Below are 14,040 nucleotides of genomic sequence, written 5' to 3'. Positions count from 1 at the left end.
CACTCTTGAAAACAAATGGAGAGGGCCTTACACACACACACGCGCGCACGCACACACGCATGCAACCTTCGATGTATAAATGGATGCACGCACGCGCAAACATTAAGGGAGGCATTTAGCTCTCAGCACAAGCAGCAAGTAATGACACATGTGGCTCAGAGGGAGTAAGCTGCTCCAAGGAGTTGGCAAGCAGCTGGAACTCTCGCTGGCATGTCTCACTGCTGAACTATGCACAGGCAGAAACACACACACACACGCTCACACAGGTCTGACCATGTTCCGTCTCTCCACCTCAGCGCTCGCCCTCCCTCAGAAGGCTCTAATGTTGTTCCATTCATTTGACTTCACTTTATTGTGTTAATGAGAGATACCGTTGAGAGGAGCTGGCGGTTGATTGAGGGTGAGAACGGCTAATCACTGGAACAGCTAATCAGTGCTTGTCGTAAATATTGATTAGTTCTGTGCGTTATGGACGTGCTCATTAACCAGTATGTCATCTCCTCTCTCCTCCTTCTCCACTTTTCCCTGCTTTTTCCTTCTATTTACCCTTCATCGCCTCCTCTCTCTTCCTGTCCTACACCCCTTTCTCCTCACCTCCTTCCCCCCCATCCAGCGACCTCCAATGGAACGGTCGAGGGCCTGGAGAACCGGGAGGGAGGCGTGTGCAAGAGCCGAGCCATGAAAGTCATCATGAAAGTCGGGCAAGGTAAGTGTGCGCTCACCTCACATGTAGAACACAATACAGCAGTGCTGCCTCAAAGCCATGTTTCACTTTGGTGTGACATTTTCATTTATCGCTATGTGTGCGTAGCGTGACTTTGTCTGCCAGCATCCTCCAACAGTTCCTGCTCCCTACAAGCTGTAAAGTTGTGAGGTGAAATGAATGTGTCACCACTGTAAATGTTTGTTTTTGTTTAAATTTCAATATCTGATGGGACTTCTTTCCGGCATCACCTTTGGCTTGGTGATCATTCAGTTTCACCAGTTATTGACTCTCAGTGATGTGTTGCAAGTTCTGGTGTCCAAATGAATTATTCCAAGCAAAATGTCATTAAAAATTCAGAAAATGGGTTTTTAAATGTAATGTTAGAACATAGTTGATTTTATTCGACATCATTCATTCGTTCATTTCATTATTTTTTATGGGATTTAGAAAAACATTTGCAATTGATATACTATTGAAACAGAAACATTTTCTTTTTAACAATTTGATATTTGTATTCCAGCCACATTTGCCCAACTGTTTAAAAATATTGTAGTAAATACATAGTAAATCCACGCCATGAGATTGCAGTGTTTGATTTTACAGGTTATAACATCATATGAATATATTCAGGAAAAAATGGCGTCACTATTTAATGTGAAAACACTTGACACTTCTCTACGTAGTATTGATAAGCAGTATAGATGCACTAGAGCTGGGCTGCCCAAAGTGGGACCAGCGGGCCAAGGTTGGTTTTACTTTCTGAGAGGTGCAAATGATCTTTAAATATGTAGGATCACCAATTATTCATTACCTTTTCCTAACCTTAACGCATTGGGCAGCGAGACACTGTCTTGTCTACGGAAGCCCTGAGAGGCGAGTGAAAGAAAAGGGAACTTTTTAAAGTTTATCCTGCAAGAAACTTTCTTTTTATATAAGTCATAAACAGAAGAGAGAAAACAATTTAAACAATTCAGAGTTGGAAAAGAAAACCAGGTTTCTTTCTTTTCTCACTTGCACTTCACATTTTGCATCTTATCGACACAATACGTCCATTAAGTCTCAGTTTTGGCCCCTCTAAGCAAAAAAAGGTTTGGGCATCTTCGGTTTAGAGCAGACATGAAGATAGTTGTAAGGATATGAAGAACATCTAAAGTGTTTATTAATGTATTTGCCAACAATTATAACTTTAGAACTATAACTAGAGGCTGACAAACATTCAGAAATCATATAAATGTGTTCACATATCACAAAGACACAGAAGACACAATTTGAGGTTTCATTCTTGACTTAAGAAAGAGTAGTTTGATTTAAAAACAAAAATATTTGTATTATATTCAAGGGTGTCTTTCTATATTTCATCGTGAGCTTTCAGCCACATGTGGTCACTCTTGTGGTCTTCATCAATATAATTTGCTCTGTTGTTGCGCGTAAAGAAGCATTATTCATGAATAAAATATATACAAAGAATATCTTATATTAGAGGACTTTGTCAATGAAAATAATGCAATATATAATACAAATAATAAGATCAATGAATATAATAAGTAATAATTTACATTTATATTTGATATGGTTACAACCGCACAGTGTCATTCAGTGGCTGTCTAAACACCACTTACAATGTCTTTGTCTCAGTTAAGTGTATTAAAGTATGTTATAGACCATATGGTGATGTTTTTATACAGTGTATAAATGCTAAATGGGAGGTTATAATAGGTTGTAATGAAAAAGAAATATTGTAGTAGAAAATGTAATTCAAATCAGATCAGACTTACAGATCACGTTTTAAATAACACATTAACGTTTCATCTGTCAGGTGTTGATACACACTTTAAGACAGCAGGGATTTGTCTACCATCAGATCTTTAGCCGTACATTATACTGAGGTTACTATTGCTCTGTGGTTGTATTAAGCCATCGCCGGCACTGCTGGAAATCAATAGGCAGGACTGCTTTATGGACTGCAGTATTGGATTTACTGGAATTTTGCCTCACTGTGATGCTCTCCCCTGATTTATTAGATATTTAGTTAGGTATAAGTCATGATCACTTTCTCAATTTCATTTCCATTAGAGATCATAGTATATAGGGATATTATGCAGTAAAATTACACAGATGGTGATCTATTTTTCATGCAAAGGGCCCCCACCCCTGTTAGTCATATACAGTAGTTTTGAATAAATCTTTTTATATACATAAACACTTTGTGTAAACAGTGAGATCACGCTGAAATAACGTACAAATAGAAAATGACTATGAAGAATGACCCCACTTCTAAATTGTTAAAAGTCCCGCGATGCTCCTCAGCTGTTTCTCAGCTCGGTTCTTATACAGGATGAAAATGTGTTTGAAATTGCTATGTAAGTGCACGGTCGGGTTAAGTCATCTAAAAATGCTAGAAGTAAACAAGTGTGCTTTGTTTAGATATCCTTGGACACAACATTTGGTTTGAATCGTTCTTTTCACTTTTAGACGCTTTTTTACCCGATATGTGGACGTCTGTATCCTGACTCTGACAGGGTACAGTACACAGATGTGTTACTCTGTAAACATTCCCCTCATCCTCTGCGCGGTTGTTTTGACCGAAACAGACACTAACCACCATCTGAGAGGAACATCTGCCCGCCGCGATGATCTGATTCCAGCTTAAGAGCTGGATCTTAGCATGTCAGAAATAAACTGAGACTCGCTGAGAAATCTGCAGAGTGTGTGTGTGTGTGTGTGTTTGTGTGTTGGCAAATTTGTGTGCAGACATTTGAATGGTGGCTAGTGGGATGACAGCAGTGCATCCTGGCAGTCGGTGGGAGAATATAGAAGCTAACAAGCTGCTGATGCTAGCAAGGTCTGAGGCGGAACAAATTCAGCAGATACAGAGAAAAATACCCACAGCCATCTCGGAAACAGACAGGCACTGCATTATCTCCCCATGTAGGTCAATATGAGCATCCGACAGCTCTGGCCTGCAACACCATCAACAAATGACAACACAGTTGCATGAGTGCAGGCAACACAGCTTTTTTGCTCTAAACTATTAGCTGAGAGGAAAAACAAATCCCTGAACTCACATTAATGAGTTAAAAGGAAACGTCTCATTCGAGGAAAGTTCTAGGAAAGTTCCTCTGCGCTCGAGTTTGTCTCTCTCGCTGCCGGCTGTTCCTCAACTTCGCCAGAGCCGTGCGCTCATTTCCCAAAACGGTCCGAAGCAAGCTGTCACTCACAATCAACGTGCCCTAAAAACCCTGTTAGAAAAGATGCTGTTGGCCCAGCTGCTACTACTTTTAAATCTATTTCTGTGAGTGGAATTTTTGATGCATAATGTGCTCGACCAGCCCAGTAGCTATTAGAGGAAGGGCCCAGAAGCATTAGAGCACCGACAGAAACTTTGATTTGGCTGCCGTATATGGATTCACTAATAAAACGGAAAGAATTTACTATTAGTGCAGCAGCTAATAATTCTTGTCCTTATTGATTCATCTGTCGATTCTTGTATTGATTAATCAGTTAATTGTTTTGTCAATGACATGTCATAAAATAGTTCTAAAAAAAAAAGAAAGAAAAATGCCCAATGTGACATTTTCAATTTGGAATGGAGTGTTCTGACAGTGCTGTGTTTGTTCTTTTACTTAAGCAAAGATCTTAAAGGTGCAGTATGTAAGAATTGACAGCATGTCGAATTTAAAACAAATAGGGTCAGTGAGTTACCTCAGCTAGTGTTCAGAGAACAGGGGAGTGTTGATGTACACCACAAGCACAAGAACGTGGGGCTAGCTGGTTGTCACGCTAACTTCTGTATAAATATCTTTGCAAGACGACATATAGATGTCACAACATCAGGGCTTTTAATCACATTCCTTTGATCATTTTTAAACATTTTTAATGTTTTCAACTAAAATGTGTACGTATTGCACCTTTAATACTTTCTTCACCTCTGTTATCCAATGGCATTCTCAAATATATTCAGTTTACAATCATGTATTACACATCAATGCATCCACCAGTCATTTCACCTGCTATCATGAAACCAGTACAGTTGGCTACTGACAAGTAGATTGTTTAATTAATTGAGAAAGTGTTTGAAATAAATCTGTGAAAGTTATTGATAAAAGACAACAATTCGAGTATTGTTTTTACATTAATGTTATTTATGAAGCAAAAACTCAGTTCTAGCCTCTGAAACATGACATCGGCTGTTTTACTTTTTGTATTAAATGTGCATTATGTAGTTTTGTGAAATACATTTTCATCAGAAGAAAAAAAATGTCTTCTTTAATTGTTTTTTTTGTGCAAAACAAATTATGTAAACAAACTCTCTTTGTTTTCATGAATACTGACTACACTGAATACACACAATTTGAGGTTTTTAGCTTCGAACAGTGTTCTGGGACCTTATTTTTCTCTGAGAATAACTTGTTTATTCAGTTAAGGAAAAAATGAATATTTCTGAGTTTGTGTTATTGCTTCATCAATATTGTCAGTATTCAAATTCAGAGTTTGAATTTCTTCTCTTAAACTACACAGTGCCCCTTTAAGCTTGTAGCCCGTCGGACTGTCAGACAAAGCCTCGGGCTCCTGAAAATTGTGATGGGCGTTTTTCATTATTTTCTGACATTTCGTAGGCTAACAGATGAATCAATTAATTGAAAAAGCCCTCAAAAAAGACCAATAAGAGATGAAAACCAACAATATTTGCGGCTCTAGACTCTATCCCTTCTTCAGCCAAATTGCACTCGATGTTGTTTCAACAAACAAACCAAAAAAAAAAAAAAAAAAAGAAAAAATCCTGGGCTCTGCTTGGCTCTGACCCCAGATGCTATTGTGTTTAAGCCACATTCCCTGTGCAACTGAATGCCAACCCTTCCTGTGGCCAAGTCCCCAAGATCTTCCCATATGTCGACTCGTGATCCTCTGCACTTTGCTCTATGGATAAGATCACAGTGACTCATCCCGCTGTGTAATAAGTTCACATTCTTTTGCTGCTTTTTTGTGGCGACACACCCGAGCGTAATCACGTTGAATCATCCGTTAGTGGGAAATTATGCGCCCCGACATGTCGATATGTAATTGTGTTTTAAAAGGCCTTGTGTTCCGTCTTTTGTCTTTATACGAAATGTGAAGTAAAGAGGAAGGGAAATTGATTGAAGGGGAAATACGAGGAGCCCATATTTTATACACCCGCCGTTGTTCAGCGCTCCCCGTCTCCTCCAACACATCACGTCTCTGCGCTCATTAGAAATATGTTGACTCACCGCCTTGCACGCACCTCGACCCCCTTCTCGTTTTCTCTCCCCCTACCTCTCCAAATCCTTCTCTCTCTCTTTCTCCCTCTCTCCTCTGTCGCTCGATCATTGTCTCCCTCACTCTCACTCTCACTCCTCCTCCTCCTCCTCCTCCGCCTCCCCCAGCCCTCTCCCTCCTTCTGGCGGGTTGGCAGTTCTGAGGTAGTTGCTGTCTGCATAGCTAAGGGAAATGTCAGCAGTACACACACAGAAAAATGGGTCAGAACATTAGAACGCTCGCTGCACATGCTCAGTGACACACAGTGCTGGGGCTATGTGCACCGAGTGAATCAGATCACTGTGTCCTCTGCCATACGTGAATGTTCCTACTTCTCACTCCTGTCCTCCCTCATCAATTATTGATGGCGCACAACAGCTCACGGCTACGTTCAACCACTGCTGCAACCAGTACGGAGCGATGCAGTGGACCGGACATGGAGAGGGGTAGAGCGAGGAGAGGAGATCAATTTGTTAATAGTGCGGTTATGTCCGCCAAATGCCAAAAAAATGTAGAATTTATGTCCCTGTTTGACTTTCCTCCTTCCATACATCCTCCCTTTTTCTTCTCTCTCTTTTTTTTATCAGTCATATCTTCCAGACATCCTTCACCCGAATCATCTCCCTGCCTGAGTCTGGGGTGGAAATAGAAAAGTAGACTACCAGACTGTTAGGCCCCTTACACTCAAACACACACTCACACACACACACACACACACACAAACTTGCCACGTGGGACTTAAATGTAAATTGCCTCCTCACATGCCCTCCTCTCTATTTCTCGCACACACCCCTTGAGCAAGCCTACGGGCAGATGCAGATAAGGCCCAATGGAGGAGATGCATCTGATAGTGTGCCGTGGAATCCATCGGACCGACTTCGGTAATAGTTTATAACTGTCTTCTGTCTGCCGGCCCTGCCCTCGTAAAAGCCCCAGCGCGGACCCACCGGTGTTTACCGCACAAAGACTTCAAAGTGCGTGTGCTCAAATCACAACAGACAGACAGATAAACTGTCTGTTTCCTTTGCGTTCCCCTCAGAGCTCCTTTACCCCTCCTCCTCCTCTTCTCCTCTCCTCTCCTCTTCTTCTCTTCCTGTCCTCCTATTCGAAAGTGTGCTTCTTTCAGCCAGAGTTAAAGCAGGAGCAATAAATAAGGCATATTATGGCCTTTTAACGTGATGAATAATGTAAAACAATAAAAAGTTAATATATAACTACTTTACCCTCATTCTGCCATGCCTAAGTGTATTGTAAGAATATTGTAGGTGTGTGTTTACGTGTGTGTGTGTGTGTGTGTGTGTGTGTGTGTGTGTGTGTATGTGTGTGCTTCGCTCCCATGAATATGTCAGTGTTGGAAATGCCTGTCTGAGTGTTTGCTGAAGGAGCGGCTGATGTAGATGTGAGCTCATTTTTTACGACAGGACAAGGATACTGCCGTGTTTCACAGACTCCCGCTAACTCGTCCTTCCTCGTTTTTGTGCTTTCATCTCCGCTTCTGAGACACTTTCAACACATGCAAAGATAACCTTCTCTCAGTATAAAAGACTTATCAGAAGATAATAAAAAATAATCCTTGCTGACGAAGAGGAACGAGTCATTGTAATTCAGCGCATGCAGCTTGCCAAGGCTGAGTCTCTCTGTGCTTTTTTTTCTTTCCCACAGTCCCAAACGCGGCGAACCCTGCGGCGCCGGAGACTCCAGAAGACAACGCCATACCGGAGTCCAGTCCCAGTCCGCCGGACCAGGGTCAGATTGGACCCGAGGTGCCAGGAAACCCTGGTGAGCAGATTGGCAGGCCAACATTATTCCCAAGAAAACTGCAACTTCAGACTCCCTCTGCTTTCTAGTTTCTGGAGTGCAAATATCTTAGTAAAATAAAGGTTTTTGAAATGTAAAAAACGAATGTTCACAGCCTCAAGGGTTCCTCTAATAATTAATCTCAATTAGCCTGAGAAGAGAAAATAAGAATCATAGCTGAGTAAGAATTCTCTCGTATGGCTTTTTTCACGCCGCAGGAATTCCTTTGATTTCTGGAGGGTCAACATGCTAAAATAGGTGTAAAACCAGTGTTGTACATAATGAAATCATACACATCAGAATGCAGCTTGTAACAAACAAGAAGAACCTGCATCCAAAACAAAGGAAGCTCACCCCTGAGCCACTTTACTCACTCACGCTGCACACAAAGATGGTGCTGCACCCAAGGAGACTCAGAGACAGGCTTCTTTATTATATATCTTCTTAAAACTCATTAGAATTGCAAATAAATGAAGATTAAAAGCCAAGATAATTGAAGAAGTCACTCGAGCCTCCCCGGCTGCTCTGGGCCCTCCTCGCTTCCTGTTTTCCGTGAGCACCTTTCGTAACTGCTATCCACAGGAGGGACCACTTCTCAACTTTTTGACTTACTCCACAACTTTGTAAGCCACAAACTTCCTCCGAAGTACAGTCTGTTCCGCCTGTCCCAATGTGATAAGCCGTCCTCATTTAATAATTGCTTATTTGACATTAGTTGCTCCATAAAAAGATTTTCTAGCATCACTTTTCCCCATACCAGGGCTTTTACCTGTCTGCCATTGTTAGATCAGTGATTGTGTCAAGTGAAGTAGTGGAGGGTGGAATGAAGGACGTGTCACTGTGGTTTGAAGGGCTGATATTTCAGGAATGAAATTTCTGACAGCCTCTCTCGGGCTCTCCTGAGCCCAGAATGCACGAAATTCCTCGCGCCTCTGATTTCACTGATAAGGCTGGAAAACGGTAGCTTTCAGTGATGTCATTTAGTTGTGATAAGACGTAAGGCGCAGTTATCCCCTCCTCTATAAATGGTTAAGTACAGAGTGGTCAGCCGAGTGCGGAGACACAGTCATTAGTGTGGACGGCAGTCTCCAGAGTTATGGGGCTTTTGTGTGCCTGTGGGGGGGTCATGGACAGTAAAGAGGTGGTGGTGGTGGTGGTGCTGGGGGGAGGAGGAGGTGAGTACTGCTCTTTGGCAGCAGCTGCATGCATACATGGAAAACAGATTTGGTTCCTCTCAGATTTCAGTCACTGGAGGAGCCAGTCATTCTCCCTCTCATCCAGTAACAGCCCCCCATTCCTGCCCCGTCCTCCCCCGCTCTGAGCCCCGCAGACAAAAGGATAAAATAAAATCAGATGTTCCGATTTGCCCCCCTTCATTTTTCTTCATATATCTCACTTGGCCTTTGCCGTACAAACATGGCCTCAACATGCCGTACAAGTTGCCCCGGCTCAATCTTATCGAAGCCGGGATCTTTGTTGTGTTGAGTGATGACTCCAGATTTCATTAGGAGGCTATTTTGATTGAGCTAATTTGATTAGATTACATCAATGGGGCTGTTAGTCATGTAGGGCACACAACAAACAGGGATGTGATCACAGTTGATTTAGGCTCAGAAGAGTTAGAGCTGCACATAACAGGACAGGCTTACTGTAAATGTTGTTACTCTTCTGATTACTCACCAGTCTCCAAGGGAGTGTATGAAAATGATTTGCATGTGCAGGGGTCTGCCAGATCTTAGATTTTACACAGAAAGCAGCCTTTAAAGTTAAATTAATGTTTTGTTTGAATTAGAAAGAAACTTTAATATCATCCTCCCAGTATCTGAAAATAATAAAATTACTGCAGATGTAACAAAAAGGGTGAAAATTCAGTATACGCTCTCGCTCTTGAATTGAAGAGCTGCTAAATACAAGTTTTTACTAAAGCCACCATATGTAACAGGCATATAGAGCCGAAACTGATGAATTGATTAGTTGTCAACTATCATATATATATATATATATATATATATATATATATATATATATATATATATATATATATATATATATATATAAATATATATATATATATAATATTATATATATATCTATCTATCTATCTATCTATCTATATAAATATTATACTATCTATATTATCTATATATCTATATATATATATATATATATATATGTATATATATATATATAATTTATCAAATATTTTGATAATCTATTAATTGGTGCCAGTAGTTTTTAAAGAAAAAGACAGTAAAATGAAGATCTTGGGTTGTGGTCCAAACAAGACCTTTTAGGATATCATCTTGAGCTTTGGGAAATACTGACTTTGTCACCATTTCCAGACATATTATAGACCAACTAATTGATTAAAACCAGCAGATTAACTGACAAGGAGAATAATCGTAAGTTGCAGCAATTCAATCAACAGAACTGTAGGGCTTGTGCAACGTTATATTTCCCCTCTTAACCATATCCTTTAAATATGGCAGAATGCAACTTGATTTGTATTTTTCTCTTATTTTGTTGTATCTTGTTCTTCCAAAAACATCAAACTGTCCTCCCTTTAATAAAAATTGAATTAAAATATTCATCCCCTTGTCTGAGCCCGCCACCCTCCCTTATAATGTCTGGACCGTCTGTAAGCCCTCTCGCTCTTTCTGTCTCTCTGTAGATACCATGAATCAGGACCAGTCCGGTTCCTCAGGTAACTCGGACGGCATCCTTGGCTCCAAAGTGGCCGTGTTCTCAGCCATCGGGGCCGGCTGCATCATCTTCCTCGTGCTCATCCTCCTCCTCGTCATCCTGCTCATCAAGATGCGCAAGCGCTCCAGGAAAAATGCCCACTCGCAGCCCCGCCCGTCGGCGCTGTCGCTGAGCACGCTGTCCAATCCCAAGATGCCCGGGGGCACGGCTGGCACGGAGCCCAGTGACATCATCATTCCGCTGCGGACAGAGAACAACTACTGCCCTCACTATGAGAAGGTGAGCGGCGACTATGGCCACCCCGTCTACATTGTCCAGGAGATGCCCCCGCAGAGCCCTGCCAACATCTACTACAAAGTCTGACACGCTCCGCACAGCCAGCGACACGGGCAGGATGGAGAATGAGAGGAGCGCTTGATTTATGTTCTCGGGAAGAAACACTTTCCTTTGCATTTTGGAGACTTGATGTTTCTTCAAGCCCGTGTTATTTCTACCACCTGCTGCACAAATCTGGAGAGACGCGCACTGACCAGTAACCAGTGGGGTTGTGAGCTGACCCATGAGAGAGGCTAATTCTGTTTGTTTGGGATGTCCGACAATCCCCCCCCCCCCCCCCCCCTCGTCCTCCTCCACCTCATCCCCGCACCTCACCTCCCACATTCTACATCTCCCCGCCGTACTCCGTCGGGTGGGGGGGGGGGGGGCGGAGCTGGAGCAAGCCAACAGATGGAACTCTTGCTTCCTGGTTCGCTGTCCCCTTTAACGGGCAGGATATAACTTATCTCAGTTCCCTGAAGTACAGTCTGTGCTACACCCAATTAAACACACCATCCGAGCACACTAGCCAGGAACAGGCAGACACAGGCCCCGGACGCCACTCAGCCTGCAGTTTGTGTGCAAGCATAAAAACGCGCGTGTGTGTGAGTGTGTGTCTCTGCGTGCGTGTGTGTTAGTCAGGGCTCCGCGCTGGGCCAGGGAACTCTCCAGATAGCTCAGGTATCAGACACAGTGTGTGAAATAATGTGTTCCTCTCCCTTCGCACCTCTGATGTTTGCCTTACTTACTATTTTTGATGGAGGATTTCCTCGAACCCTGATTCAGTTCACAAAGCAGTTGTATTTTGTTAGACTTTTCCTACAAGTGCACAATGTATAGAGTTGAAATAGATCATCATTTTTTCGCTCCATCGTCTCACCACCCATGTCATCCGTCGTGCTCATTGTTTTCCCCGAGAACAAACCTTTGACCTGAACTGTTAATATCGACGTGTGTGTGTGTGTGTGTGTTCCTGAGAATACTCCCTTCTCCACTGGTCTGATATGAGCTTTAGCATTACTCTGGTATTTATGACCTACTTGTGTGTATTTGAAGGTGTGTCCTCTGCAAGTGTGTGTGCATGTTCGGGCATGTCCAGACCAGTCCTGTATCTGGGCAGACGTACTGGCTGTTGGGGAAGAAGAACACTAAGTTACTGTATCGTAAGCCTCAAACAGACAGACTCACTGACGTGCTGACAGACAGACAAGCCCGAGATCTCACCAAACCCTTTCCAGTGCTCCAGTTGGCACCAACTGAAGGTTTCATGCGCCTGATGAGCTTTCCGGGAGATGGTTTTTAAAGACAGCAGGCAGGTTGATATTTGTTTGTTCTGGCTCCTGGTGCTACGGTGTAAGCATCAAACAGTTAGTTTGGTGCCTGCTGCCTGGGCGAGGTGAGCGTAGGTTGGATGGTCGGCACTGATTGGCTGGCCTACATAGGTAGGATGCCCTATATATAAGTTGGATGGCGAACATTGAGATACAGTACCGTCAGATGCCAATTGGCCGCCATCTGTAGATGAGTCAGTGGAGTGCGCAGTCAGTGTCGTCGCCAGCGTGTGACTAATCTGTGTGCCATCTCCGTGCCCACACTCACCAGCCGGGCGAGGAAAGGAGAGAAGGAGACAGAGAGAGAGCGAGAGAGAGCGGTGGATAAAGGAGAAAATGTTCGGAGATGGCGGAGTGGATGGGGATGGCGGGGTGAAGGGTGAGGTGGCGGGGCAGGGGTAGTTTAGCATTAAATTTTTTTTTTCCATCCTCTCACCGGCTTGTGCTGTGAATAAAAATGCTGTGCAGAATATTCCACAGTCAAGGTGTTCAGCCAGCGAGGACACTGCAGCTCAGCTATCACACAGCCCAGGGCAGCGGCACCGAGACAGGATTTACTGCAGCTGGAATATGTGCACGTGTGCACACCGACGCTCTCATTTAAGGTTGTGCTGGGGGGGGGGTTCGAAATCTGTCCGCGTACACATGTAGGTGCATCTATGTGTGAGCGCTTATTTGTGCTTATATTTGCAGTTTCCCCCCACCGCAAGTGTGTGTGTATGTGTGCGTTATTGTTGAACGCTTCTGTGGTGTAGCAGCCGAACATACTTGTTTTCGGGACTAGGTGCTCCGAACAGTGTGGCTGCCAAAGTACGGAGCACCGCAGTCCCAGTTAATGATGTGTGAGAGGAGAGGGGAGCAGATAAGGACAGCTATTCCTCAGCGCGCAGACGTGGGCTGACGTCTGACGCACACGTGCACACATGCAGGCACGCACACACACACACACACACACACACAGACACAGGCATGCGCGCACCCAGACACACCAAGACTGACGGGTCCAGGTTTATCTCCAGTCAAACGGTCAGACTACCATTTAATGTTTATTCACCGGCAGAGACACCCATCATCCGCTGCCACATACTATTGCCATCCACGGATATACACTGCTGAGTTAAAAGGCAGCCCAGCTTGAAGACTCGGGGAAAGACTCCAGTGGCTTTTTGCGTGTCGTTAACCTCGGAGTTAACAACCTAAACAGCTGCTCGTGCTTTTGTGGCCCTGTGTTTTAACTCAGCATGCAGCCCTCTGTGGCCCCTCTGTGAAACACATCTACATCAAATATTTTTGTTTCGGATCGGTGCGCATCCATTCACCTACACCAGCCAAGGGAGTCATTACCAAATTACCACAAACCATATCTCATTTTTATTCATCCTAGTGACCACTTAATGTTATTCAGATTTTTTGAGGGAGAGTTAAAAGAAAAAAAAAATGAATTAAAGAGAGAAATGTAAATATATGGATAGAGCCTGATTTAAGATGTAATTTCACCTGAACACTGCTCATAAGAAAAATTTAAGATTAGATTTTTGTAATGGAGGATGTTTGTAAATAGCTGTCTTTTTAAAGTGTGTTTTGTATGAATCCTTGCATTTATTATTTTTTTTTTTTTGGTCTCTGTTTGCAGTATGTTTTTATTTTTTCTTTTCATTAGGAGTTCAACTGAACATTGCAACGGACACGTGAGCTGTCTTTTTCTGCAGCGTCCAGTATTGTCAAAAAAAAAAAAAGTCTTTGTTACCACACGTGTTAAAGAATAAACAAAACAAAAAAAGAAAAGAAAACGGGGGTTCAGATTTTTTACATCGCCCATTCAACGGGATCCTTGTTGCTCAGAAACTGTCCAGGACTGAAGCTTTGTCACCGAGCAGCTTTGAAACGGATAGGTCTTTGTAACCGTGAATGATA

General features: G+C 43.0%; 1 protein-coding gene across 1 annotated transcript in view; it reads left to right on the top strand.

The window, feature by feature from the left end:
- Nucleotides 1–11,095, top strand: part of efnb1 (ephrin-B1) — a 62,153-nt gene extending 51,058 nt beyond the window's left edge. Inside the window, exons 3-5 of the mRNA XM_030396622.1 lie at nucleotides 614–706; nucleotides 7,643–7,759; nucleotides 10,449–11,095. Of these exons, the coding sequence (XP_030252482.1) occupies nucleotides 614–706; nucleotides 7,643–7,759; nucleotides 10,449–10,843 (605 nt within the window). The 3' untranslated portion in view covers nucleotides 10,844–11,095. The remainder of the gene's footprint in view (nucleotides 1–613; nucleotides 707–7,642; nucleotides 7,760–10,448) is intronic.
- The last annotated feature ends 2,945 nt before the right edge of the window (nucleotides 11,096–14,040 follow it).

This window comes from Sparus aurata, chromosome 18, assembly GCF_900880675.1.
Source record: "Sparus aurata chromosome 18, fSpaAur1.1, whole genome shotgun sequence".
In the NCBI taxonomy this organism is placed as follows: Eukaryota; Metazoa; Chordata; class Actinopteri; order Spariformes; family Sparidae; genus Sparus; species Sparus aurata.
This window is presented reverse-complemented; position numbering and strand designations above follow the sequence as displayed.